This window comes from Asterias amurensis, chromosome 11, assembly GCF_032118995.1.
Source record: "Asterias amurensis chromosome 11, ASM3211899v1".
Classification (NCBI taxonomy): domain Eukaryota; kingdom Metazoa; phylum Echinodermata; class Asteroidea; order Forcipulatida; family Asteriidae; genus Asterias; species Asterias amurensis.
The window spans coordinates 2,136,081-2,162,263 of NC_092658.1; the positions used below are offsets into that span (position 1 = coordinate 2,136,081).

A 26,183-nucleotide genomic window follows, 5' to 3' on the forward strand; every position below is an offset into this window, starting at 1 on the left:
TTCCTAGTGTCCATAAGCGCACAGTACGAATGTAAAGAGATGCTGACTACGTGAAAAAAACATCACACTACAAAAAAAAGTAAAAAGTAGGCGATGTCATTTTTGTCTTTCGAGGAACTCCCCCACGGCCTCGCGTGTTAACTGAGGTTGGATGGGAATTGGATGTTCAATCGGTGGCCTTATTCTTCTCATGTTTTGGTAAGTATGCTGGCTTGTTTCTGATATAATAGCCCAATGATTCAATTAAATTGGGATTCTGCCATTGGAATTGTAGATGATGCAATGGTTTGCTGGTTGTCTGCGCTTTTAAATTTGTGAAGTCAGGCATGCACAACATACATTGTTGTCACTGCCTGAACAGTCAGTTCAATAATAACAGCATACCTGGCTACTGAAGTAACTGTTTAATATTTATGTTTATTTGTTTAGTGTACTGTTATATTAAAATGTTAGACAGTGTACCAGCTGTACATTGTGCCAGACATGTGCATTGTACTGTTTGTTTATAAAGGGTTTTAGACCATATGAATATGTGTCAATTTTTTTTATCAATGTGTTTTATTAATATTAAGCTGTGTTTTCAATGTGGTTTTTTTGTGTATGAATTTGTCAATTATTTGACTTTTTTTTCTTCATCTTTCTTCTAAAAAAAAACCTAACCCTAATACTAATGGCCTAACCCTAACCCTAAACCTAACCCTGGAGTGGCCCTGTATTCTATAATTGTTCCAAAAAAATTAACAAAAGAAAAGAAAATAGACAACAAAACTAGTCCTTCAAAACTGTTGACATAAGATAAGTTTTGATTGAGAAGATCTTTGAACTTCTTTGTGGTACAACAAAGACCTAAGATTAAGTTGTAGAGAGTTCCAGCCAGATGGAACATTGTTGTATTCTTTACCCTGTCCCTGTCCCTGCATTTTACCAAAGTTTCCTATTGCCCCATTTCACCTGACGTCATCATCAGAAAAATCTTGAATGTGCCATACTGGTGGGCAATTTCACTGTGCGTTTTCATATAGAACTCTATGCTGCGCAGTAAAGTGTGCATTTTAGGCGACGCGGCGTTAATACACGTAAACCTAACTTGCCCACCAACATGGTGAGCGTGGCACCAGTCGCTGTGTGTGATGCGCGTGCAAGGGGTCAATTGTGCGGTACAAACAATTCCTTGTGGAGAACCTCAGTCTTTAGAATTCCCCTTTGGAGTCCCTTTGTTTCCATTTTCTGTTTCGTCCTTGGCCTCTATACGGTACCAACAATGAGCACACACAATAAAATGATTTTTTGAAACTCGTAAACAAGTCATTGAACTAGCTACTGCAGGAAGGAAGTGTCTTCTTGTAACAAATCCGTACCTTACCACCGTCATTCTGGAAGTAGACCTTGGGTTAGTTGTAGTTCAGTGATCAGTAGTAAAGTTCCTGTTTTGTTTTGTTTTTGACAGTTCGTTTAAAGCCATTGGACAACATCGGTAAACAGTATTTTCCAAGGCCCACACTTCGTGTACCACAACTTATATATAAAATAACAAACCTGTGAAAATTTAGGCTCAATCGGTCATCGGAGTCGGGAGAAAATAACGGGAACACCCACCCTTGTTTCCCCACGTTTCGCCGTGTCATGACATGTGCTTAAAACAAATCCGTAATTCTCGCTATCGAGAATTGATATTGTTTTAATGTTTCCTCAAAAGTAAAGCATTTCATGGAATAATTTTTCAAAGATAAGTCTTTCACTATTACCTTCTGTAAACCCTGTAAATTATTTGTAAATCTGTAAATCTGTTTAATTTTTGTTCTGTACCGAAAGTGTATAATGGCTTTAAAAGACACTGGACACTATTGGTAGGCCTAATTTTCAAAAGACCAGTCTTCTCACTTGGTGTATCGCAACATATTCATAAAATTAAAAAACAGTGAAAATTTGAGCTCAATTGGTCGTCGAAGTTGTGAGAATGAAAGAAAAAACACCATTGTCACACTAAGTTGTGTGCTTTCAGGTGCTTGATTTTGAGACCTCCAAAATCTAATTCTGAGGTTTTGAAATCAAATTCGTGGAAAATTACTTCTTTCTCAAAAACTATGTTACTTCAGAGGGAGCCGTTTCTCATAATGTTCTATAGTACCAACCAAGCTTTTAGCCAGGATTTGAAAATAGGGTGTCAAAATTTGACTTGATTGAAAAACAGGGCGTCCAAATTTTTGGGAAAAATTTTCAGCTATCATGTAGCCAGGTACATGACATGTACCACAGAGCTATTGCATCTACTGTGTGCTCAACTCAACGTATGCTTTGGGTAGCCAACCATGTACGGACAAATTTCTTTTCCACTGTCTTTTGTTTTTTGGGAGGACTCTTCTAGATCTTGTGTTCTTTACCCCTTTTTTTAGATAGGCATGGTACAGACTAATGTTGGTCGCTGTCACTGGAATCGACATCAGTTGGGCGACTTGGCTTGTCTCTTGATTCGAATGAGGGAAGTCAAACTCACAATGGGAGTGGGACGAGCTGTTATTTTTCCCGGTTGTTGCATGGGGTCAGGAAAATCACTGCTAGAACAGTCACTCGGGTCACTCGGGTCACTCGACACTGGATGGGGTGAATATCTGGCAAGATGTTGGAAGAAATTTGTGATTTTCCTGTACCCATGATGAAGTAGGCTACAACCATTCATATGACAAAATAAATTGTGTGTGAAATGAAAACCTTGGGTGTCTGACGTGAAATTTGATACCCTTGCCGGCAAACAATGAATGGGCGACAGTATATAAGATAAATTGGTTGTACATTGTATCTTGCAGAAACATGCAACTGGCACATAGTAGCAATTTTGGTATTTCTTTCATTTTGCTTACAAAAGGCCCAACTGGTCTTGAGTCTGATGCAATTTATATATTTGTTTTTTCAATGGCCAGATACAAGGTTAAGTAAGCTTGAGCATATTTCTTTTATTTATCCCACGCTATATCATCAAAATAGTATCATTTATATTTTTTAGCCGAAATTCTGACATCGTTACAACGACCAATTTCAATGCTTATTAGTATTAAAAAATCGGGCTATGGATCTGTGGGGTGTACTGTCTACCCATGGTGTGAACATGGGCCTTTCAGTTACACCATAGAGTTCTATTACACACACATAAAGTGTCTTTTTAAAGTGTCTACTGCACATGACTGTTCTTACATGTGTGCATATTTAGCTAGATCCCGCCCATTTCATTCTAGCTAACCAATAAGCATCCATAATGCACATGGGGTGACCTCTCATTCATAAATTGGGTTGTGGATGAGTTGTGGTTTGTGTAATATGATCCCATTGAGGTCTGCAGTTCGGCGGCAAGGCGGCACACAAGGCTCCCACACAGGGGAGGTAACATGATACATTGTGTTACTTCTGCAGGTCTGTGGGAGACGCATGGGTGCTAGAGTCTTTTGATGTTTTTTTTTTTTCAAAGAAACCCTGGTATTTCAGGATCAATTGTAGAATCTTGCGGTTGTTTCTGGGACTTAATATTTTTTTAAACAGCCCTTTGTGGTTGCAAGACGTCTCAATTAGGGAATACATCAAGATACTTCATCAAAACCATGATTTGCCGACAATTCATTAATCGCCTAAGCTTAACAGGGCGTCTTCAAGGGCGTCCGACAGTTTTTGGGGGCGTCCAAAAATGAAATAGGGCGTCCAAAAGACGCCCGGACGCATTGCTGGCTAAAAGCTTGGTACCAACAGCTCTCAATTACTTGTTACCAAGTAAGGTTATTTTGAGTAATTATCAATAGTGTCCAGTGCCTTTAAATGAACAAAAGAATCATTAATGGTTCACAAAAGAACAAATGTTTACAGTTTCTTAATTTTTTCTGACAGATTCCTAAGGTAGCATGGAGCATCTACCACAGGAACGACAACATCTTCTTGACCGTCTTCTAGACGCGGTCAAGCAGTGCCAGGTCCGGTTTGGTGGACGTACAGAGCTCGCTACAGACAGTGACAGCCGTGTGTCGTGTCTCTGCGCTCAGTTCGAGGCCGTTCTGGTTCACGGTTTGAAACGGTCTACAAGTAATCCGCTAAATGCACTCAAGTAAGGGTTTAGAATTAGTCTTAAAACTAGGGTTCAATTTCATAGAGCTGCTTAAAGGGTCTATGTGCTTTTTGTAGGACAAAAAACACAATGTCCACAGATTTACATTAAACTAAGATAATGATAGTAGAAAGCTTCCCTGAAAATATAACTTCCTTAGGTGCTGTCGTGAACATAATTTTCGTCTCAGTGATCATGAGACGAAAATTATTTTAGCATGTAAAAACGTTTTTTTTCATGACATTGTTTTACTCATTTCTCAAAAACTACAGCACCTCAGCAACTAATATTTTAAGGTACGCTTTCTAGTAATCTTTTCAGGGAAGCTTTCTACTATCATTATCTTCAAGCGGTGTAAGTTTACTGTAAATCTGTGGACATCGTGTTTTGTGTAACAAAAAGTACCCAAATCCTTTAAGAAGCACAAAAAGTAGCTAAGAACATTATTGACGTAAACGCGGATGTAGGTGGTCTCTGCTTCTGCAAGCGCCGATTCTTTGCATACAGAGCCATGAAATTGTGTGAGCCAGGAGAAAATAGTAAAAAACCATGCACTTTTTTCAGCATCTACACACATTGTAAATAATTTGGGTTGTATGAACCAAAGCAGGCTTTTGCTTCTTTTTATTTGGTTTAAATTATCCATTTTTCTTGAATTTGACAGAAAAATGGTTCTATGTGTAGTAAGCGTTCAGACCAAAATTGTAAAACTATGCAAAAAAAGGGTGTTACACAATTTAAATCTCCTCCGTACGAATTTGAAAAAGAACGGTATGTTGAATCCATACAAATCCTATTCACTAAAATGTTTCGATAGAAATATGGTTTTATAATATTGAATCACGCCTCAGTGCTCAGCTAAGAGCATTGTTAGTTTCTCTTTGTTTGTTTTGCTCTGTACGTTCAGTGTACCGCTACATTTACATGAACATGTACCTTGCAAGCACTGGAAATGGGATTTTGTGCCAGGATGTTATGTTCAGGCTGGTTATGACCCTCATTTCCTGGATATTCAACAGTTTCAAAATGTCGCATTTAGGAACATTCATACTGACAAGTTTTTTGGCCTATTTGTTGAAAGATATTTTCATCTGCATGTCCTCAATTCAAAGAAGAAAAAATGGGAATTTTTAAATCTTCTCTAAATTCTTTACAGAAAAAATTTTTGCCAAAAAATGGGGTAAACACTGGAAGGGTGTTCTTTTTAGTTTTGGGTAACAAGCTTGTGTATTCATTATAGTGCTGGGCGAATAGTGAAATTTTGTTATTTGGATACCGCTGGCCAACTATCCGAAATTAACCGGATATTCAAATAGTTTTTTCGCTGCTATAGGGAGCTATTTAAAAAAAAAAAGAGGGCGCTGTTCGTTTGTGAATGAGATCTTATGGGCGGATTGATATTAGTTTTAGACAGTGTCACTCGGTTCATTCATAAAAATGACCGGATCTAATTTAAAGATGGCGATTTGCTTTTTCTTTTGATCGTGATTGACTCTACGTGAAGGAAAACTTTTGTAATCTTTGAACAAATTACGTCAGAAATGTCATTGTTTTAACTCTTCATGGAGGTGAGCATAGTTAAATACTTAATATATGCTGTTTTATGCTGTGTTAATAGAAGTTTCTTAAGGATTCAGACAAAACATTCATATCAGTTGTCGCCTGACGTCCGCGGATATTCGGGTATTAAAGAATATCCGGTTACTCGGTTGTAATTACAGAATTATCCGGTTTGTAAATAGGTATTCGCGCCCTATGCGGATATCCGGTTAAGAAAAAAAAGGCATTCGCGGTTACGGATAGGAAAACCTATTCACCTTTAATCGGATATTCGAATAATTCGCCCAGGCCTAGTATACAACTTTTGAAATAGTATTTCAAAAGCACAGCTTTGGATGGTTACAAATTTGAAAGATTTACAAATAATTTAATGGTGCAAAACTTTCCTTTGAAATATCTTTGCCTAAAATGCTAAAGTTTTATAGAAAACCAAAACTGATGGCGCTTTAAAAACTTTATCAGGTTTTATATTTGATGTAGCCTTATATTTTGGCAAGCATAAAGTGTGGCTACTGGCCTCTGACAATATCCAATATGGTATATTGCTTTGAAGGATTGATTATGCCATGACAGGATTCGGATTCTGACATTTTTTAGTGTTCAATATATGTTCATCTGATGATGAACTTTTTTTCTTTGCATCACTCTACCCCATTTGGCCTTAATTGCTGACTTTTGTTTGACACGTCAACCAAATAAGCAACATGTTCATTTACAATTATTCAAAACTGAACAATAATCTTGTAATGTATGATGCTTTTTTAATTATACTAAAACAACCAAAAACTGCCTTCATATTTTTGTTTGGTGAGACTGTACAAACAAATTCAGTCATGAGATGTGCACAGCCTGTGCAATGTTTACACTGATCTTTCATGTGTTTGTGTGATGGTGGGGGTGGGGTAGTTTCAGCTTGTAACTCAATATATTATGTAGACCCTGGAGGTCATAGGAGGCCGTGTAAGGTCACAGAGGTCAAGCCTACAGAGTGTTGACTTCAATCAGCTGTTCCTTTTAGCAGGAGGTTTTCCAATTTGTGGATTGACTGGTAGATTTCCAGACATGTTTATATAAGCTAGTTTTCTTCCCGGCTTGCAGGCAGATGACTGGACTGAACGTGCCCAATATACCACTTATAAAAACAGAGGCGGAGCAAGGTAATTGGAAGCGAAGTGACAAATTCCAAATTTACTTCTTTAGTTTAAAAAACAGTTTTCCAAAGGGGGGGGGACACACAATTATTGATGTTATTTGACCATTTTAAAATAAATCAACTTCATGTTAAATGTGAAAGCAAAAAAGAAACGCTTTACCTCTTTGTCGGTTTCACAAACAAAAATCTTTAAATTTGTTATGTGATTTCATAATCTCTGTCTGAATCCTCATCGTTTATTGAAATGCCTTTGATTTGGTGCTATATAAATGAAACCATTCAAAAATGCATTCGTCACACTTGACTGTAGCTTCACATAGTTTTACCGTTGAATCAAAGTGTACACAACCATGCACGATCAATAAAGCATGTCAAGGACATGTTATTATGAACTGTAAACATTTCATGACAATAATCATTCTGTGCATTCATCACATTTTCGAATCAGCATTTTGGCCAGTCGTCCGTGAGAACCTCACCAAACATGAACTCCAACGCTACACGTCGCTGAAGCATATCACAACAGATGCAGGGAGGGCAAGGGCGTGGCTTCGAAGCACCTTAAATGAACACTCATTGGAGAGGTATCTACATACTGTGCTGGGCATGCCAGGGATGTTAAAGTAAGTGCAATTCGGTTTCAACCATTTGGGTTTTAGCCATTTTGGTTTTAGCCATTTGGGTTTTAGCCTTTTTGGTTTCAGCCATTTTGGTTTCAGCCATTTTTGGTTTCAGCCATTTTGGTTTCAGCCTTTTTGGTTACAGCCAATTTTGTATTTAGCCATTTGGTTTTAGCCATTTTGGTTTTAGCCATTTTGGTTTCAGCCATTTCAGTTTCAGCCATTTTGGTTTTAGCCATTTTGGTTTCAGCCATTTTGGTTTCAGCCATTTTGGTTTCAGCCATTTTGGTTTCAGCCATTTTGGTTTCAGCCATTTTGGTTTCAGCCATTTTAGGTTTCAACCATTTTGGTTTCAGCCATTTTAGGTTTCAACCATTTTGGTTTCAGCCATTTTGGTTTCAGCCATTTCGGTTTTAGCCATTTTGGTTTCAGCCATTTTGGTTTCAGCCATTTTTGGTTTCAACCATTTTGGTTTCAGCCATTTTAGGTTTCAACCATTTTGGTTTCAGCCATTTTGGTTTCAGCCATTTCGGTTTTAGCCATTTTGGCTTCAGCCATTTTGGTTTCAGCCATTTTGGTTTCAGCCATTTTGGTTTCAGCCATTTTGGTTTCAGCCATTTTAGGTTTCAACCATTTTTGGTTTCAGCCAATTTTGGTTTTAGCCATTTCGGTTTCAGCCATTTTAGGTTTCAGCCATTTTAGGTTTCAGCCATTTTGGTTTCAGCCATTTTGGTTTCAGCCATTTTGGTTTCAGCCATTTTAGGTTTCAACCATTTTGGTTTCAGCCATTTTAGGTTTCAACCATTTTGGTTTCAGCCATTTCGGTTTCAGCCATTTCGGTTTTAGCCATTTTGGTTTCAGCCATTTTGGTTTCAGCCATTTTTGGTTTCAACCATTTTGGTTTCAGCCATTTTAGGTTTCAACCATTTTGGTTTCAGCCATTTTGGTTTCAGCCATTTCGGTTTTAGCCATTTTGGTTTTAGCCATTTTGGTTTCAGCCATTTTGGTTTCAGCCATTTTGGTTTCAGCCATTTTGGTTTCAGCCATTTTAGGTTTCAACCATTTTTGGTTTCAGCCAATTTTGGTTTTAGCCATTTCGGTTTCAGCCATTTTGTATTTAGCCATTTGGTTTTAGCCATTTGGTTTTAGCCATTTTGGTTTTAGCCATTTTGGTTTCAGCCATTTTGGTTCAGCCATTTTAGGTTTCAACCATTTTGGTTTTAGCCATTTTGGTTTTAGCCATTTTGGTTTCAGCCATTTTGGTTTTAGCCATTTTGGTTCAGCCATTTTAGGTTTCAACCATTTTGGTTTCAACCATTTTGGTTTCAGCCATTTTGGTTTCAGCCATTTCGGTTTCAGCCATTTTGTATTTAGCCATTTGGTTTTAGCAGTTATGGTTTCAGCCATACCCAGACATAACACTCGGGCCAGTTGGCTTCAGCTGTGGACTCTGGCCGGTTTTCCAGTGCGGTTTTTAAGTCCGATGCCTAAATCACAGGACTAAAAAGCCTAGTGGCCAAATGCTAAAATCAATGGATTCAGGCCATGGGCCCATTTCTATGGCTCTGCTTACCGTAAGCAAAGATTTGGCACTTACGGAAGCAGTCAATTCTGCGCTTACCTTAAGCTTATTTCACGTGTAAGCAGGGTAATTTGGTCGTGCATGTGCATACTCCACGTTTTAGGCACTGTTTACTTACACAGCTAGCGCAGAAAATGGACGCTTGCCCTGCAAGTGAATGGTTATTGAGTCAAGTTGTTAACATTCTCAAGGAAGCTCAAGATACTCATTTTCAGGACCCCTTAATCTCCTTCAAAACGTTCAGACAATGTAAAGACAGCAAAAAAGAAACTCGGCTGTTGTAAAACCACCTATATTCTAAAAATGAAAATACCAGGAGGCGGACAATTTAATTACGGTGATTTTGACACCCTGTTGGTTATAATCAGTCGAGTATCGTTGTCGCCGTAAGTGCTTACAACTGAAAAGTGCCGATTTCCATTGTTGCAGAAATTCCTATTTACAAGAGCAGCTTTTAAAAATTCCCGCTATAAGCTTCACGCTGAATCAGAGGAGAGATCAATGATGTCAATAGGAGTTACTGCAACAATGGAAATGGGCACTTTTCACCTGTAAGCACTTACCCGCGACAACAAAACTCGACCGATTGTAACAAACAAGGTGTCAAAATCCCAGTAATAAAATTTTCCGTCTTCTGGTATTTTCATTTTTAGATTGTGAGTAACAATTTTAAAATTATAGGTGCTTTTACAATAGCCTTGTTATTTTTTTTGCTGTCTTTAGTTTTTCTCAGCTAAGCTTGGGCGATATCGATTTATTTTATTCACGATATATCGCCGACAATATATCGCGATATTCGATATAATCGCGATTAATGAAATTTGACATCATTAGTCTTAAAACTCCAAGTGAAAGTTGTAGAAGAGACAATCATAGCATAAGAGAGGTGTTCTAATGACCTATTCTTCTGGTTTTACTCCAAACCTATGGGGTGTAAGATGTCTCAGCTAGCAAATACATCGCGATATTTAATCGATATATCGCGATTATCGCGATATATCGCGATATATCGATATTTCGATTAAAACCAAATCCATCCGATATCAAAATCGTTTCCAAATTAATATCGCGATATTCGATAATATCGTGATATCGCCCAAGCTTATTCTCAGCTAACTACACAGCTCTTTGCTACTATTGAAGTGATTGTACAATAGTATGTAAATCCGTCCAAGGACAAAAGATGATGATGATAATGGAAATCGTGTCTGATGTGGCGTGTTAACCATTTTTAACAAACTGGATCAAAGTGTTTGTTGACATTTGATATTGATAAATATACAAAGTTATATAAGACTGATAAGAGATGCTTGCCCCCCAGTCATGCCAGTTATTTGCAAACATTCTTTATTTAATAAGGGAATCAATGTGTGGTGAAGAGGTTTTCAACTAGTGGTTTAATCCCAATAATTTACCTTGACTTCGTCCCACTAAAATGATCAAGAACCAGGCCTCGGCAGGTTAAACCACTAGTTGAAAACTGATTCAACACACATTGATTCCCATTCATAAATACCTTTTCGGTTAAAAACATCAACACTTTTTGGTCAAAAAGTAAAATAAATGCAAAAATTATAATTGTTCAATGGTTTCTTTCAACACAACACCCCTCCAGCTATGAAATGGTAAAACCCTCCGCCGCGCTCGGGTAGACAACTCCTTATAATTGTTCAATGGTTTCTTTCAACACAACACCCCTCCAGCTATGAAATGGTAAAACCCTCCGCCGCGCACGGGTAAACAACTCCTTATAAAGGAATGCTGTATCGCATGATGTGGCACAACTGTTTCAGCCGTTGCTCTCAACCAATAGGAATGAAGAAACTTGTCTTATAAGAACAGGTGCAAGCTCGCGTGTCCAACCATGTTTCAACACTTTTTACTGGTCATAAGCAAAGGTTTATACACACCCACGTGACGCACTCGCCACCAATATGAATAGCGAAGCTGTCTGAGGTATTCATGAATAATGTTTTAATTGCAAGACTTGAACTATCTGCCAAAGAAAACATTGAGAGGATGTGAATATCGTTTTTCACATTAAAATTAATATTCTATTTTCACTTTCCATTCCATTGTCTCATCCCCTGTTTCAGTACTTTTGTAATTTGTTATTTTTATTTTATCGGAACAAAAGATGAAAACATTACTCACACTGTACTATCTAAAAAGGAGGTGTTGTTTTTGTATTGGGCGTGTAGTTATTTTATAAACCACAAGAGAAACTGACTGGATTAATATTTTAATAATTTGGGGTTGAACAAAGAAAAACTGACTAGAGTAGGGTGGATGCCAACAAATGGCCAGCTAGCTCAGCTGGTACAGCGCTTGCATCTTAAACCCAAGGTCATGGTTCAACCTGCTCTGGTAAATTTGTCTTCGATCAACCCCAAATTTCATGTATTATAATTAGTTACAATTAGTAATAGTAGTCGAATAGGAAAAACATTTAGTACACTTGTCAACATTCTACAATGTGTTTTTCACTAACCTTCTATCAAAGGCACTGTGGTCAAGTTCAAAAAGATATTTCTAACTTAGGACTAGTCCTAGGACTTATTAAAAGAATTAAGGCTAATCCTAAGTTAGGACGAGTAACTCGTCATAACTCAAGATAATTTAAGACTAGTCTTAACTCTTTGTCAAATCCACCCCTGGTCTTTTACCAAAGGTGATGCTGAAAAGGGAAACATGTTCACGCTTCTTCTTCCTTTTATTTTTCAGGCAGTATTATGATCCGTGGGCGTTTATTCTTGATGAGGAGCGATCTAGCATGATCCCAACCATGGCAAGGGGGCTCGGCTCCATCCTCTTTGCCATCAATATCGACAAGGAAGAACTCAACGGAATCAAACAGGTAAGAAGATCTTCAGTACCTCGGGTGGTAGTTAATAAACAGGGCTTAATTTCTTAAAGCCGTTAAGCACAACAAATGTGCTTAGCACATAAAAGTCTTGGGTACCAGCCAGAGTTCCATAAAGTTTACATTGTTGCAACTGCTGCCCCAGATTGTTGCAACTGTGCTTAGCAAAGACTTGTCAAGCAGAATTTATGAAATTAGGCCCTGGAGAGTTCTTTTCAGACTTCCAAACTTGAAATCTACTCCGCGACAGTAGAGTACATACCAAGACAAGAAAAAACAAATCTTCACAGCAAAGTAGATACATACCCATGGTGTTACCGCAAACCTAATACACTCTTTAAACCTATCAGAACCTTTTTTACATATAGTAAGGTAATCTTTTAACCACTGAGGTTACCTTTAGTGGTTTACTTTTTGACCAGTTAAAAAGTAAACATTAACCCAGTAGAATCCTTTCTTATTTAAGCTAGTATGGTGTTTTATAACCACTGTGGTTTACCATGTACTTTAAAAGTTGACCTCTTAACCAGTAGAGCGCTCTTTTAACCAGAAGAATCCTTTCTTATTTAAACTAGTAAAGTTGGATTTTTGTATGACCACTAGAGCACATGTTTATCCAATTGACCCATCTCACCTGACGTCATCATCAGAATAATCTTGGATGCGCCATTTTGGTGGTCAATGTCAACGTGTGTTATTCAGAGAAGTGCGCATTTTAGGCAACGCGACGTTTACACGTAAACCTATTGACCACCAACATGGTGAGCGTGGCATCAGTTGCCGCGTGTGACGCGCGTGCAAGGGGTCAATAGAGTGAATTTATTACCCGGTAAGCACTACTTGTTCTTTAGAGATGACAAAAATGTAATTGCAGGCAAAAAACAGTCACTTTTTAAACCACTTGTTTTATATAAAGAACAACCACACCTCGTAAAGAGAGTTTTTAAATGGTGTCTCCAGAAACCTCACTTAGTTGTTACGTCACCGTGCAAAGTTTCAAATTCTTATTATCTGTTGCTTTTGTTCTCTACAACTAGGCGCCATCGCTGAGTTCCTTTATTCAGACACCTGAAGTAGTTCATTCTAACAGTATGCGAGATACAGACCTGGAACCTGTGTATGTTGTTGGAACAGCAAGCTCAGGTATGAAAACCACATAGTGTTATTTGATTAGAATTGGATACGGCGTGCAGTCAACAATTTGGTTTATCTAAATGGCAGATTGTGTTCAGTTTCCAAAGTTTTAAAGGAACAATTTTAAGGAATACTTGTGCAAATCATTATAATCTGCCTTTCATAACAATCTCTTTTAATTTTAGATTATCGTTGTCAAATGAAACCAGAACTGAAACCAGGTATAAACAACAATTGTTCTCATAAAATGCTCTGGATTTATTTTCTCTTACCAGAATATTTGTATTTGTTCACCTTGACTCATACAACAACTTTTTGTACTTACGAAAGCACTTAATTGGAATAAATTATCAGAAGTGATTTGCCTTTTGAACCTTTTTTAGGAGGAGTTAAAGATAAAAAAGAGAAGAAAAAGAAGAAGAAGAAAAGCGCAATCTCGATCGTTTCCTTTAACGATGATGACTCGGGGAGTACTATTGTTTGCGGCTCACCGCCTTCTCGTCTACATGGCAGATCTCGTAAAAACTCATCAGGAAACTCTGACACGCACACGAACGAAGTAACTCTGCCCTCTATTATCAAGAAAACTCCGGACTTGAATCCAAACTCGGATCAGTCAACATCACACTCAAGTAACTCAGTGTGGTCACAGGTCACTGCAGGTCAAACACCAGATCAGCAAAGAACTGACCAATCAGGAATCTCATCATTTCATAACTCACAGAGTGCCGCTGAGGCTGTACAAAATCTCCCAGAGAAGAGGTTACCAGTTTACCCGAGTCAGGACGGACGAGGGGACAGAGAACTCCCATATATCATTGAAACAAACCAAAACTGGAAAGACATTACCAACCTAAACCAGTCGGTTCCGGTCGAAACAGGTTCAAGCCAGAATGCACCAGTACACAATCATACAGTTATGCCAACCAGTGCAACTACCATTCCAGAGCAACTGAACAATGTTTACAGGCGTGACTCATCTCAGGTACTTGCCACGTCGATTCCTGCCACACCTCCGCCCACGCCTCACGACGCATCAATGATAGCGCAATATGAGCAAATGGTAAAGAACACGGTTGACCCAGAAAGCGTTGCGGACAAACTGCGCCAGCAGGAAAGATCTTCCAAATCAGTCTCTGAATCGAGCAGTTACGATGTAGAAGTCGGGGATTCGCCCCCAAAGGTTTTTGAAGTTCAAGAGGAGGGTGCGAGAAAGTTGACAGCCCAAGCGAGTTTTCACATCATCGGAAGCGCAGATGATGAGGTTGCTATGTATCCAGTGAATGATGACTCAGCCTCGCAGCAAGGTAGGGTTCCATACATCAATACTGCGTAGTTATCTTGGTTTTCTCCATTAGAATCAATGTAACTAAACTGAGGCTGGAGAGAAAATTAGTCTGGAACTTTTTTTAATATTCTTCAACTTTTCGAATATGCATTGCATTTGTTTTTGCAATTTGAGAAAAGACATCTTTAATGATTTTTAAATATTTGGCAGCACAGGCTGTATACTCTCAAGGGAGCTGAGATGGTGTAAGGAATGAAATAAAAATGGCCCAGTGACCAGGGGTAATAATTTTAAAGCCCAATGAGCGTATCTGGGTGACAGGCCTAATCCATAAGAAGCCACTATTCATAAATACCCCAGACAGTTTCGCTACTCCTATTGGTGGAGAGCGCGTCATGTGGGGGTTGTTTAAAAGGTTGATAATGACCAGCTGGAGCTGTTTATAACCGGCTGCCTTCCGCGTGTCGGTCCCGCGCATACACCAATATTATCACGCGGAATGCGCAATTCATAGCAATCTATTTCTAAGCACGCACGCATAATCTTTTTCTAAGCGCGCGCACGCGCGTACACCATCCCACGTGCATCAAACAGATTCTTCACAAAATTTTTGAAAAAAATACTTCAAACCTCGAGTTTTCAATTGTCAGGGTGTCTATAATTGCGTTTTTTTAATGTGTTTTATCAAAACAGTCAAGACCCTTTGGCTCGGGCCTTAATCACATGGCAACGACCCTGCCGTTTTTAAACGGCCGCTTAAGAACTCTACCCTTTTATTCCCTTACTATTTGTGACAAAAAGTGTACCCATGATTGTGGCTGTGCACATAATATGTTTTTTTGATATTGTGAGTCGACAAGCTTCTGCCCAAGATGCGAAGGTTCAAGTTGATGTTTGATTTTGTTTGAATCTAGATACGCAGTCTACCGATTCTAGTATGTTGGCCTTCGGCGCAGAGACTGAGAATGCCGCTCTAGGATTACTCCTTGCTCAGAAGAGCCTGAAGGACAGCTTAGAGAACACAATGCAGCCAGGGACGCCGGAAGATACACTGGCCTCTTACCATACTATGTCAAGCGGTAAATTTCATCTTGGTTTGTTGTCAGCTCTTTAGAATGAAAACTATTTTCATTACTCCTTACGTTTAACATAAGGAATTGAAAAGCTTAACTGGAAATAATTGATTTATTTAAGGTAAGGTTTAGGTCAGATTTATTGTCTTGGTTTTATGGACATGTCACTGGTTTTGTCCATTGTTTTATAGGTGGTAAACAGATGCTACCACCTCCTCTTTACACCAATTTGCTGAATTTCACAAACATTGCAAAAGCCTTTTGTACCCAATGCACTCCCCTTTGAAAATGTCGTTGTAAGTTGGCAAACATTTGCATTGTTTGCCTGAGTGGAATGCGCCCTTGATAAAAATGGATTTTTTTTTTTTACCTTTTTTTGAAATTTTGACTGAAATTTTGTTTCTATTTTATGTGTAAACAGATGAACTCAAACAGGCAGTGCTTGCTATGATGAACCGTAACGACGACCTGCAAGAGCAAAACAGGTGAGCTATCCATTTCTGATATTATTAGCAGAAATTTGAAGGGTAAGAATTGTCTTATGGGATTTGAGGCATTGCTTGGTGAGGTATCACTCTTTAAGTTTGTTTTCCATTCAATAAATAAGAATCCCTTTTTCGTTCCGTTGACTCTCAGGTCTCTAAGGAGTCTTCTAGACAGTGAGATGGAACACTCCGGCAATGTCAAAGGTCAACTCGAGGAGCTCCTGATTAGTAGTCAAGAGACGGAGGAGAAGCTTCAAGCACAGATTGGTGCTCTCTTAAGGTAATCCTCCAGCTACAAGTGAAACTCTCTGGATTTGTCTGACTTTAATCAGAATTCAGACTTTTTTAGTTGGCCTGGTGAAGTAAATCACATATAAAGAAATACTGCTCTTTTGCGAACACTGTTCTACATCTACATGTACATCTATCCAGCTTCTTTGTCAAAGCCTATTTAGCATCTAGACAAGGGTGCGGCTGCCGACGACGGACGGTTTGTGTGCTCAGTGGGTGCCAAAATATATACAAAAATAGAGATATGTGCTAGTAAAAACATGACTACTTGCATCTGATGGCATTCTTAAACTGCTCCAAAAGATCCTTGGAATACATAACTTCAGGGGTTACCCTGTAAAATACTTAATATATTTAAATTTTTAAGTGAATTAAGGACAAGTTTTTTCTTCATGATTTCTACAGAGAGAATGACGTCTTAAAACACCAACTGAAGAAGTATGTTGGAGCTGTTCAGATGTTAAGGAGGGATGGCCCACAAGCAATCGAAGGTAAAATCCATACAGTATCCATTCTACCTGAACCTATGCCCTCCAAACATCCTTCTACATCCTCTTTATCTAAATAATAGTAAATAATAATAATAATTGTGGCTTCTTATATAGCGCACATGTCCGTCACCCAGTGACGCTCCTGGCGCTGTAACATACAGTATTTCCTGCAAGATGTGGGACTACGTTTGAATTATGAGACCTAATTATGATAGCACCATGTAATGCTTTACAAGGTGCTCTGGCGCAATGTGCTGCCGATCGGACCAGGAACACCGGGGGCGAAACCCCTTCTCTTTTTGATAAGCGCACGGGGTTCTTTTACATGCGTTACATAACACATGGGACCAACGGCTTTATGTCCCATCCGAAGGGCGAAGCAATGGTTAAGTGCCTTGCTTAAGGACACAAGTGTCACGGCTGGGGATTCGAACCCACATTCTGCTGATCAGAAACACCAGAGTTTGAATTGGGTGCTCTTAACCGCTCGGCACCGACACTTCCACTTTCAATAAAGCACTCGAGAAGACTGAGGGATTTGGGTCAAAATAACCAAAAAGCTGATTCAGTCACAAAAAAGTAGGTAAGATTTAGAACAATACAGTTAAAAATCAAGATTAGGTTACCAGAAAAATACCATTTCCTACTTAAACTTGCTTAGCAGAAATTGCTAAGCAGATGTTTCTACTTAAACAGGTTTGATATTTGGCTCTGGTAAGAGTTGGTGGTGTAAAAACACTCTTCCATATCCTTCCAAACCCAACCAAATCTTCAGAATGACTTCTGAGGGCTTTGGGACTTTTAGGGCCTTGCCACATGAGGCAACTTTTTACAGGCAACCAACTGCAGTGCATGCTACTTGAGTACTTCGGTAGCACATGACTCATTTTTTTTCGTCGAACAATGTCTTACGGTCCTCAAATAAATATGCGACCATTCAAAAGTGGATTTTCTTCATCGAGAATGCCTGGAACTGTTTGCTAGTATAAAATGGACCCTTTTCATGAAACATGCTACTTACATTCCTTCAGCGTACCCCACAGATGCTGTTGGTTGGCAAACGATATAGAGTTGAGTAATAAGCAGACGCACAATCGTGTCTGCGTCACGCACCCATTACCTCATTTTTGCCAACCAAAATGTTAGTGCGCACGCGCTTTGTGCAATATTTCATGAAAAGGGTCCATTTCCCTGTGTGACATCCCTGTACATGGCCCTTAAGTTCAAGATCTGCTGCATCTTTTTGTTTCAGGTCTTCCAGGTATACGTGTTGAAGAGCAACAGCCTGCGATTCCTGACCCCAAACCTGGCTCACTGCATAGGTCAGTAGCTGTGCTTTGAAGTATACCTTTGGTTTTTGGAACAGTTTGATTGTTTTAATCGTAGTATAAGTGTAGATGTATACAATAAAACTAACCTAGGACAATTTATTTTCAAAAGGTGTCACTTTTTTTAGATATCGCGCAGACAAACTTATATCTTTTCACATAACTACATTACTTTGAATGCTGGTGTAGGCCTTTAACCAAAAGTAATTATTGCAATTAATTTTAAGTGTGATTAACAAATGAATACCTTCCCTTTACTTCCGAATAAAACAATTACAGTTGTACAGCCAATGATTTTCCATGATGCCAAACAACAACTCAACTTAAAACTCCACCCCTTGAAATAAAGGGAACCATGTTTTTAGTTTAAAAAACAAACAAACAAAATAATATTAAAGCAAATACCAACAGGTTAGTTAAGTCCTTGTATTACTAATTGCCTAAGTTGATATTTAAAAAAAGGGAGATTTTGATCCTTTCTGCTTTTTCTTGAAGTGACCAAGAGGCTGAATATGAGCGCAAGTTGATCCAAGTAGCGGAGATGCACGGTGAGCTGATGGAGTTCAATGACTACCTGAGCAGACAACTCAAACAACGAGATAACATCGTCAAGAGGCTACGAGATGAGCTGGTAGATCTAAGAGGACCTGTGAGTATTTAACTCTTTTTATTTCAACTTAATTCATATAGGATTTGAGGCATTGCATTGTGAGGTATCAATATATGTTTGGTTTGCGGTAACACCATGTGTGTATCTACTTGCCAGGTAGAGTTTGTTCTTAGAGAACTGTCTTTCTTTATTCCACTATTGCGGAGTAGATTTATTGGATGTTCGGGAGACTTCTCAGTTCTGAAAAGAACTATCCTGCCTTTTAACTACTTCCCGGGCGGAAGGTATAGAAAATTTGCTGGGACTACTACTTTAGTCTATAGGATCGTAATTAACTGTACTACCGGGGAGTCAGTTCTTGGATTGATCTCATTGTTCGACTAGCGTGCTCTAGTCATCGTCATTTCAATTCAATTAAGGTCAATTAAATTTCTCTTTATTTGATCCCCAAAAGTGTAATTCAAATCCTCGCAAACTGTAAAAACATTGAAACATCAAAAATGTATAATTAGTTTGCGATAACACCATGTGTGTATCTTCTTGCTGGGTAGATTATGTTCATTTGAGAACTTGTCTCGATTTATATTCTACTACCGCAGAGTAGATTGTTTAGAATTTGGGAGACTTCTCTACTACTTATTTTAAGAACTGAGAAGTCTGTGCATTTCCGAAAATCTACTCTGTCTCCCGAATTCCACAAAAAAGTCTACTCCGTGATGACAATGTACTAAGATCATTATAGATTTTAATTTGTGTTTGCTTATACCCTCCACAGCTACCCCATGATGAAAACAGCATTCCTGGAGCAGAACTTACAGACACGTAAGTTAAAATAGGAGAAAAGCTCTTACTTCAGAAATGCTTTCACCTTTATATGAAGCATAACTTATTCACATATTTGAAAAGCCCTTTTTTTATTTTGGACTGTTCCACTTTGAGATGAGTAGACTGGTATTTTCAGACATGGTATTGTGATTTCCGATTTCTTTTACCCTGGGAAAAAGTTTGTGATATAACAGTCTGATTGGCTCAGTGTTTTTTTCTTCTGCCTTCCACCTCTGTGAACCCGGGTTCAATACCCAGACTGCAGCCTTGCATGTTAATTGGGTTTCATTCCCTACCTGACTACGTGTGTTTACCCCCTCTTTGTGGTTTTCCTCCCACTTCTATAACTTCAATTTCCTTATTGCCTTCTTTACAAAAAGTTGGTGTGATGTTTCCATTACGATTCTTTGCCGACCATGTAATTCTAATTCAGATTCCGTATCAGTTGTTCCTTCTATTTTTTTTTCAAGGAGCAAATATGAACGTACATTTTAATCCTGTGCCTTCATTGTTTTTATTTCACAGAGACTCAATGCAATCGAACCAAAGAGCCTTAGTGAACATCTGGATCCCTTCTGCTTTCCTTAGAGGCAAAGGCGGAGATGCTTACCATGTCTACCAGGTACGTCAAACAGGCTAGAACACGTCAAACAGGCTATGTTACGTCAAACGGGCTAGGTTATGTCAAACAGGCTTCATTCATTTATGATGGCCCTCCAAACACGTTCGTCCTCCATTGCTGTACGCAGCTCTTCCCGACGCAGTCCAGAGTCCCAGCACAAGGTGTCCACATAGGTGGTTTGTGGTCTGCCTCAGGAACAGTGACCTTGAGTAGGGACCCATAGCACAAGCTTGCTCACTGCCAGCTCAGCATGTCTGAGACAGTGACTTGCTAATCTCAGCCTTCTTGTCCTAATCTTGGTGCTAACTCTCGGTAGTCCACCGTAGAGCTCCAGGTTTGTAACATGCCTCTCCCAATGAATCTGTTTAACACAGGGAGAGCATTCTTGTACAGCAGCCGTCCAGTCTCTTCTCTAGACGACTGGCTAGTGTCCACCAAACAGGCTAGATAACGTCAAACAGACTATGTTTCGTCAAACAGCTAGGTTATGTCAAACAGGCTAGATTCAAACAGGCAAGATAACATCAACCAGGAAAGAACACGTCAAACAGGCTAAAACACGTCAAACAGGCTAGATTACATTAAAAAGGCTAGATAACATCAAACAGGCTAGACATTTTACCTTTCTTAAAGTTAACTACTATTAGGGAGCTATGTGGCAAAGCGCTCGCCTCTCACCGCTGTTACCCTGGTTCAATCCCCACTTGGGCCATATGTGAGTAGAGGTACAGTGGTTCTCTTCTGTGCCATGAGTACTTTCCTCCATGCCCTCCCTGACAAATCAAACACTTCTACTCTCTAGCTGTGCTGCGAGGACCATATGGGTCGATGTGACCGGATCAAAAGGTACCATTAAATGCTTGTGGTTCGACCATGTGGTAGTCGGGCCCTTCACAACTCAGCTTCTTGGTGCAATGTAACGCTCTACAGGAAAAACTCAAAGTTGCATCAAGGCAATGACTGGGGGCACCGAGGTGATTGTCTTCATTGCCTTCATGAAAAATCAAACCTACATTGCCTTGGTGACCCTTGAAATGGTTCATTAGAAATTCACATTTTTGTCATTGATAAGCCCAACCATCTGACGTCATCACTTCAAGGGTCCGTCACCCAACCCATCCCCCATACTTTGAATCAATATATACACTTAACCCCTGTCTGTTTCTCTTAGATCTATGTCCGTATCCGTGATGAAGAGTGGAATGTCTACAGGAGGTATACAGAGTTTAGAGAACTTCATCATAAGATGAGAAAGACCAATGCAATTATCAACACCTTTGAGTTCCCTCCAAAGAAAGCTGTTGGAAATAAGGTAAACCAACCCCAGAACAAAGTTGGTAAAAAAACAAATGATATCCACCCTAAACAAACCTCATGAAACCTGAAAAACAACGGCTCTTTTCAGAGCCAACACTCCCACAAAAGAGATTTACACATGGTTGTAACCGCAAGTTTACTAAGGGAATCAATGTGTGGTGAAGAGGTTTTCAACTAGTGGTTTAATCCCAACGAGGCCTGGTTCTTGATAATTTTACTGAGACGAAGTCGAGGTAAATTATCAAAAACCAGGCCTCAGCGGGTTTAAACCACTAGTTGAAAACCGATTCAACACACTTTGATTCCCATTCATAAATACCTTTTCGGTCAAAAAACATCAACACTTTTTGGTCAAAAAGTAAAATAAATGCAAAAATTATAATTGTTCAATGATTTCTTTCAACATAACACCCCTCCAGCTATGAAATGGTAAGGCCCTCGGGTAAAGAACTCCTTATAAGGGAATGCTCCGCGCGTGCGCGTATCGCGTGATGCGGCACAACTGTTTCAGCCGTTGCTCTCGACCAATAGGAATAAAGAAACTATCTTAAAAACACAGGTGCAAGCTCGCGTGTCACGCCCATGTTTCAACACTTTTTACTGGTCATAAACAAAGGTTTATACACACCCACGTGATGCGCTTTCCACCAATAGGAATAGCGAAACTGTCTGAGGTATTTATGAATATTTATTCATAGTTTTTTTCCTACTGAGAAACAAAGTCACTTATCTCGAGACAGGTTGGCTGAATGGTTTTTTCCCTGCCTTTCACCTCTGTTGACCTTGGTGTGATTCCTGGATTGGAGCCTTGTATGTGGTTTGTGATTTCAATCCCTACCTGTTTGCTTTCGTTTTCCCAATTTGGGGTTTTCGTCCCACATCTAAAACTGACATTTTTTTACATCTTCTCTACAAAGCTATTCTCAGGGCTACGTGTCACAGTGCTAGGCGCTTCTGCGGGTCCCTTGGTTTTCACTCTCTGAAAAATATAAAATGATAACAATAATAACTGTACTCCAAAGAAATCTAATGTCATTCCCAATTTCACTTATAATTTATGTTTTTTTTATCGGTGGGAAATTGAATTTTTTAAATTTTTATGATGGATGGGAACTTGCCATCAATATTTAGTTCTAATTCTTTTTTCTTTCTCTTGGCACAACCAGGATTCCAAATTTGTTGAAGGACGAAGGAAAAAACTACAGCATTACATTCGTTGTGTCCTCAATTTTTGTGTGAGCAACACAGCTGAACTTGCTGACAACCCATGTAAAGAAGTACTACTTGGTATTCTGCCATTCTTCATGTGAGTATCTGGTTTATCCTGCCGCACTTTGTTTGAACAAATCTCTCCCCAGGCGTAGATTTTCTTCTGTAAAATCAGTATGGTGCCCTCTGCTCTTACAAATCCACACTTATAATTGAGAAATCCAATTCATTGGAACTGTTACATAACCAATGGCTTTGGGGGAAATAGTTTAAGTCAGAGAATAGACTCTAAAGTGTAGATTTATTTTACTACAAAGTACTTGCCACTTGAAGAATTTACACTTTCTGGTCCATTCTCAATATTGTTTGGGACTTGGGAGGTAGTGCTTTCTGCTCTACCAGCCAGGCTTCTGATGGATTGATACCCAAGCCTACATCTGTATGGACTCTAAAGTGGGTAACCCTGTTTCAGCCCTAGGAGTAGGTGGAAACGGCCCCTGGAAAAAATAGATTGTAGCCCACACCTTGCAGTGGCCTCAAATTCTTTATTTAATTAATCTGCACTCCTTATCAGGTGCTCTTTTCTTAATCCAATCCTTAAATCCATTAATCTTAATCCAATCCAGGGACGAACCTACCAGGAAACAGAGCAGAGCTCTTAGCCTCAACAAATCCAACAAGCTGATAGCAGGACGTAAACCGGTTCCTCCCACACCAACATACGACGGATTATGATGAGGTTCAACAAGGTTTTTAGAAAGATCTCACAGACGCAAGTTTTTCCAAGTTTTTTCTGGCAACAGTACAGGTGGCCTTCACTGCAAAATATATTTTTTTTCAATACAGTTCAATTCACATTTATTTCCACTGACACAGTAGTTTATTATTTAACAGAAATGCTATCAAGTCACACATATCACTGATACATCAATTATGCTACCCTAAACAGATCACACATATTCTTCATAAAACATTTTAAAGTACAAAATGTCATTTTGTGCCAAACCAGTTTTACATTTTGTGATACTAAAGGTCATCCATACAAAATGGTGGTCATAGTTTGTAAAGAACAAAATGGTTTCTTTTAACCGCATTCACCTGATGCCATCAGCACGGTAATGTTTGTTGCACCATTTTGGTGTCTGTGTGACCATGGAGGAAGGAAGAGAAGGAGCTTGAACGACCCACAAAACCGCAGAGTAACAAAAGAATACCCTGACAATGCCCCTGTCTGACCAGTGGAAAAAGATAGGAGACCTCCAGCTGGACGGGCGATTAACGAGTGGGATTAGATCTCTTTGTACAGAACCCGTGGTACCGCCGCTCTGCACCGTTGCCTTCAGGTAAAGTTGAATCATTGGAGACAAGAATTGTGAATACACACGTTTTCATAGACCGTTTGTGGTGTTTACATGGAAACATCATAGCATATTTTTTGCAACTTTCCGGTCACTAGCGGTGGATCAAAATTTGGGTATAAGCACATGAGGGTGGTTGGTATTCAATTGTGTTTTTCGATTTGGTGGGCGAAAGTGTACACAATTTTTATCAGGTCTCAAAAAAGTTGTTTGTTCTGTATTATATCCATACGACATACGACACCATGGTTGAGTGAAGAACCAAGTGCGCACGCGCAAACTCACATACGCCAGGCAACCCATTGTCTGTATAAGGTATGTGGGTGATTACGAGGTGTCGTTAAACGACCACGGTACCACGGGTTGGACTTTTAAAGTCCCTTCGTTCGAGCTTCTTCTCTTCCTTCCACCATGGTGAGACATACAGTAGTTTGAATGGTAGGGGCAGCATCTTTACACGCTTACCTATTGACTCTCAAAATGGTGACCTTGGTGTGGTCGTTATTTGTGGCGAACATTCAAGGACTTGATATCATTATACTATTTCTCTTGAGTATCATCTTGGAGTATTTTTAATTGTGATGTTAATTCACTACCAATGCTACCTTACATGATGCAACTACATCCATTTATAGGAGTTATCATAAATTAATAATAAGAAAAATTAAAACAAACTGCTTGAAGTAGAATTTGCAAGATAAAGTATCAAACCACACAATGCAACAACGAAAACATTTAATTTCAGGCTGAAAGAAAATACAAATCATTTAAATTATCTTTGAATTTTTTTATTAAACCAATAACTTTTTTTTTGTGGATTACTTTGACTCTCCGTGAACCTAGGCTCACCCTGTATTTTCGCTTGTATTTTGCAAATGTTTTACATCTAAAATGTATCACATTTTGTTGTCTATTATATTTTTGAGAAATTATTTGTCAATTCTTTCTTTTATTGTAAAAAAGGCATATAAAGAGTATAATATATAATGTTTTGGTCATGCTATGTGTGTTTTTTATGTGCAGCTTTATCATTATCAAAAAACAGTCCAAGAGGTATTATTTTAAACAGATTACGCTTTATAAGTACTAAAATATCTATTATGTTAGACTTGGTTCAAAGTATGTGATCATGGTCTTTAGCCTCCTTAATAGCTAATGGGTTTGTTTTGCGTGGCTGACACAGAGAAATAACTCTGATCTTAGACTTGAAATCAAGTCTACTATCATACAAAAAGGGAAAACATAGTCGTTCTTCTGACCGAAACAAAAAAAGGTTTTAAATCCTTGTGGATTTTTTTTTACGACAACTCTTAAGAATATCTATTAAAAAAAATGGATCTTAAAGCAGTATTCATTATCTATTTTTAGGTGAGATTTATTTTACCATGCCCTTTACCAAAAAGTGCTTGTATTATTTTTATGAATGATCCAAATGTGTTGTTGTACTTTCAATGCTATAATTTTGGCCAAAGTTTAAATCATTGTTGAGGTTCAGTTATTTTTTAGTCCCTTTAAATTCAAGTTAGCTAAAATAATTTTGAGTTTAAAAGGGATATGACTAGTTTCTGGAAGAAACACACAATACAATTCTTTTTGTTATTGTTATTATTTTTGTGTAACTTTTAATCAGTGAGCTTTTGGACCGACAGTTATCAATTTCATCGTTGAATGTAATTATCATGGCTCGTGACTTAGAGTGATTGTTTAAAGTGGAAGAAAAAATATTTATTTTTCAAAGTTTTTACTCATTTTGTGTGGGGCAGCCAGGTTGCAAAAAGAAAAAATGGAAGCATTTGATGCTGTTATGTCATTACTCATTGCATTAACATTATATTCTGCGCCTTGAACACCCAGCAGGGTGGATATGTTCGCATTACAAGTCTTATTATTATTATTATTATTAAAGCCATTGGACCCTTTCGGTTCAAAAAAAAAAAAAAAGTTCACAGATTTACAAATAACTTACAGGGTTTACAGAAGGCAATGGTGAAAGACTTCTCTTGAAATATTATTCCATGAAATGCTTTACTTTTTGAGAAAACAGCAAAACATTATAAATTCTCGTTAACGAGAATTACGGATTTATTTTAAACACATGTCATGACACGGCGAAAAGCGCAGAAACAAGGGTGGGTTTTTCCGTTGTTTTCTCCCGACTCCGATGACCGATTGAGCCTAAATTTTCACAGGTTTGTTATTTGATATAGAAGTTGTGGTACACAAAGTGTGGGCCTTGGACAACACTGTTTACCGAAAGGGTCCAATGGCTTTAAGATTTCAAAGTTCTTTT

General features: G+C 38.6%; 1 protein-coding gene across 1 annotated transcript; it reads left to right on the forward strand.

The window, feature by feature from the left end:
• Nucleotides 1–78: 78 nt before the first annotated feature.
• Nucleotides 79–25,851, forward strand: LOC139944234 (sorting nexin-29-like). Its single transcript, XM_071941208.1, has 18 exons — nucleotides 79–198; nucleotides 3,871–4,084; nucleotides 6,743–6,801; nucleotides 7,246–7,420; nucleotides 11,724–11,856; nucleotides 12,900–13,005; nucleotides 13,380–14,303; nucleotides 15,199–15,363; nucleotides 15,779–15,842; nucleotides 15,994–16,122; nucleotides 16,539–16,624; nucleotides 17,877–17,946; nucleotides 18,448–18,601; nucleotides 19,338–19,384; nucleotides 19,913–20,009; nucleotides 21,181–21,321; nucleotides 22,493–22,632; nucleotides 23,162–25,851. The coding sequence occupies exons 2-18, from the start codon at nucleotides 3,885–3,887 to the stop codon at nucleotides 23,268–23,270; spliced, it is 2,799 nt and encodes a 932-aa protein (XP_071797309.1). The 5' UTR covers nucleotides 79–198; nucleotides 3,871–3,884; the 3' UTR covers nucleotides 23,271–25,851.
• Nucleotides 25,852–26,183: the final 332 nt, after the last annotated feature.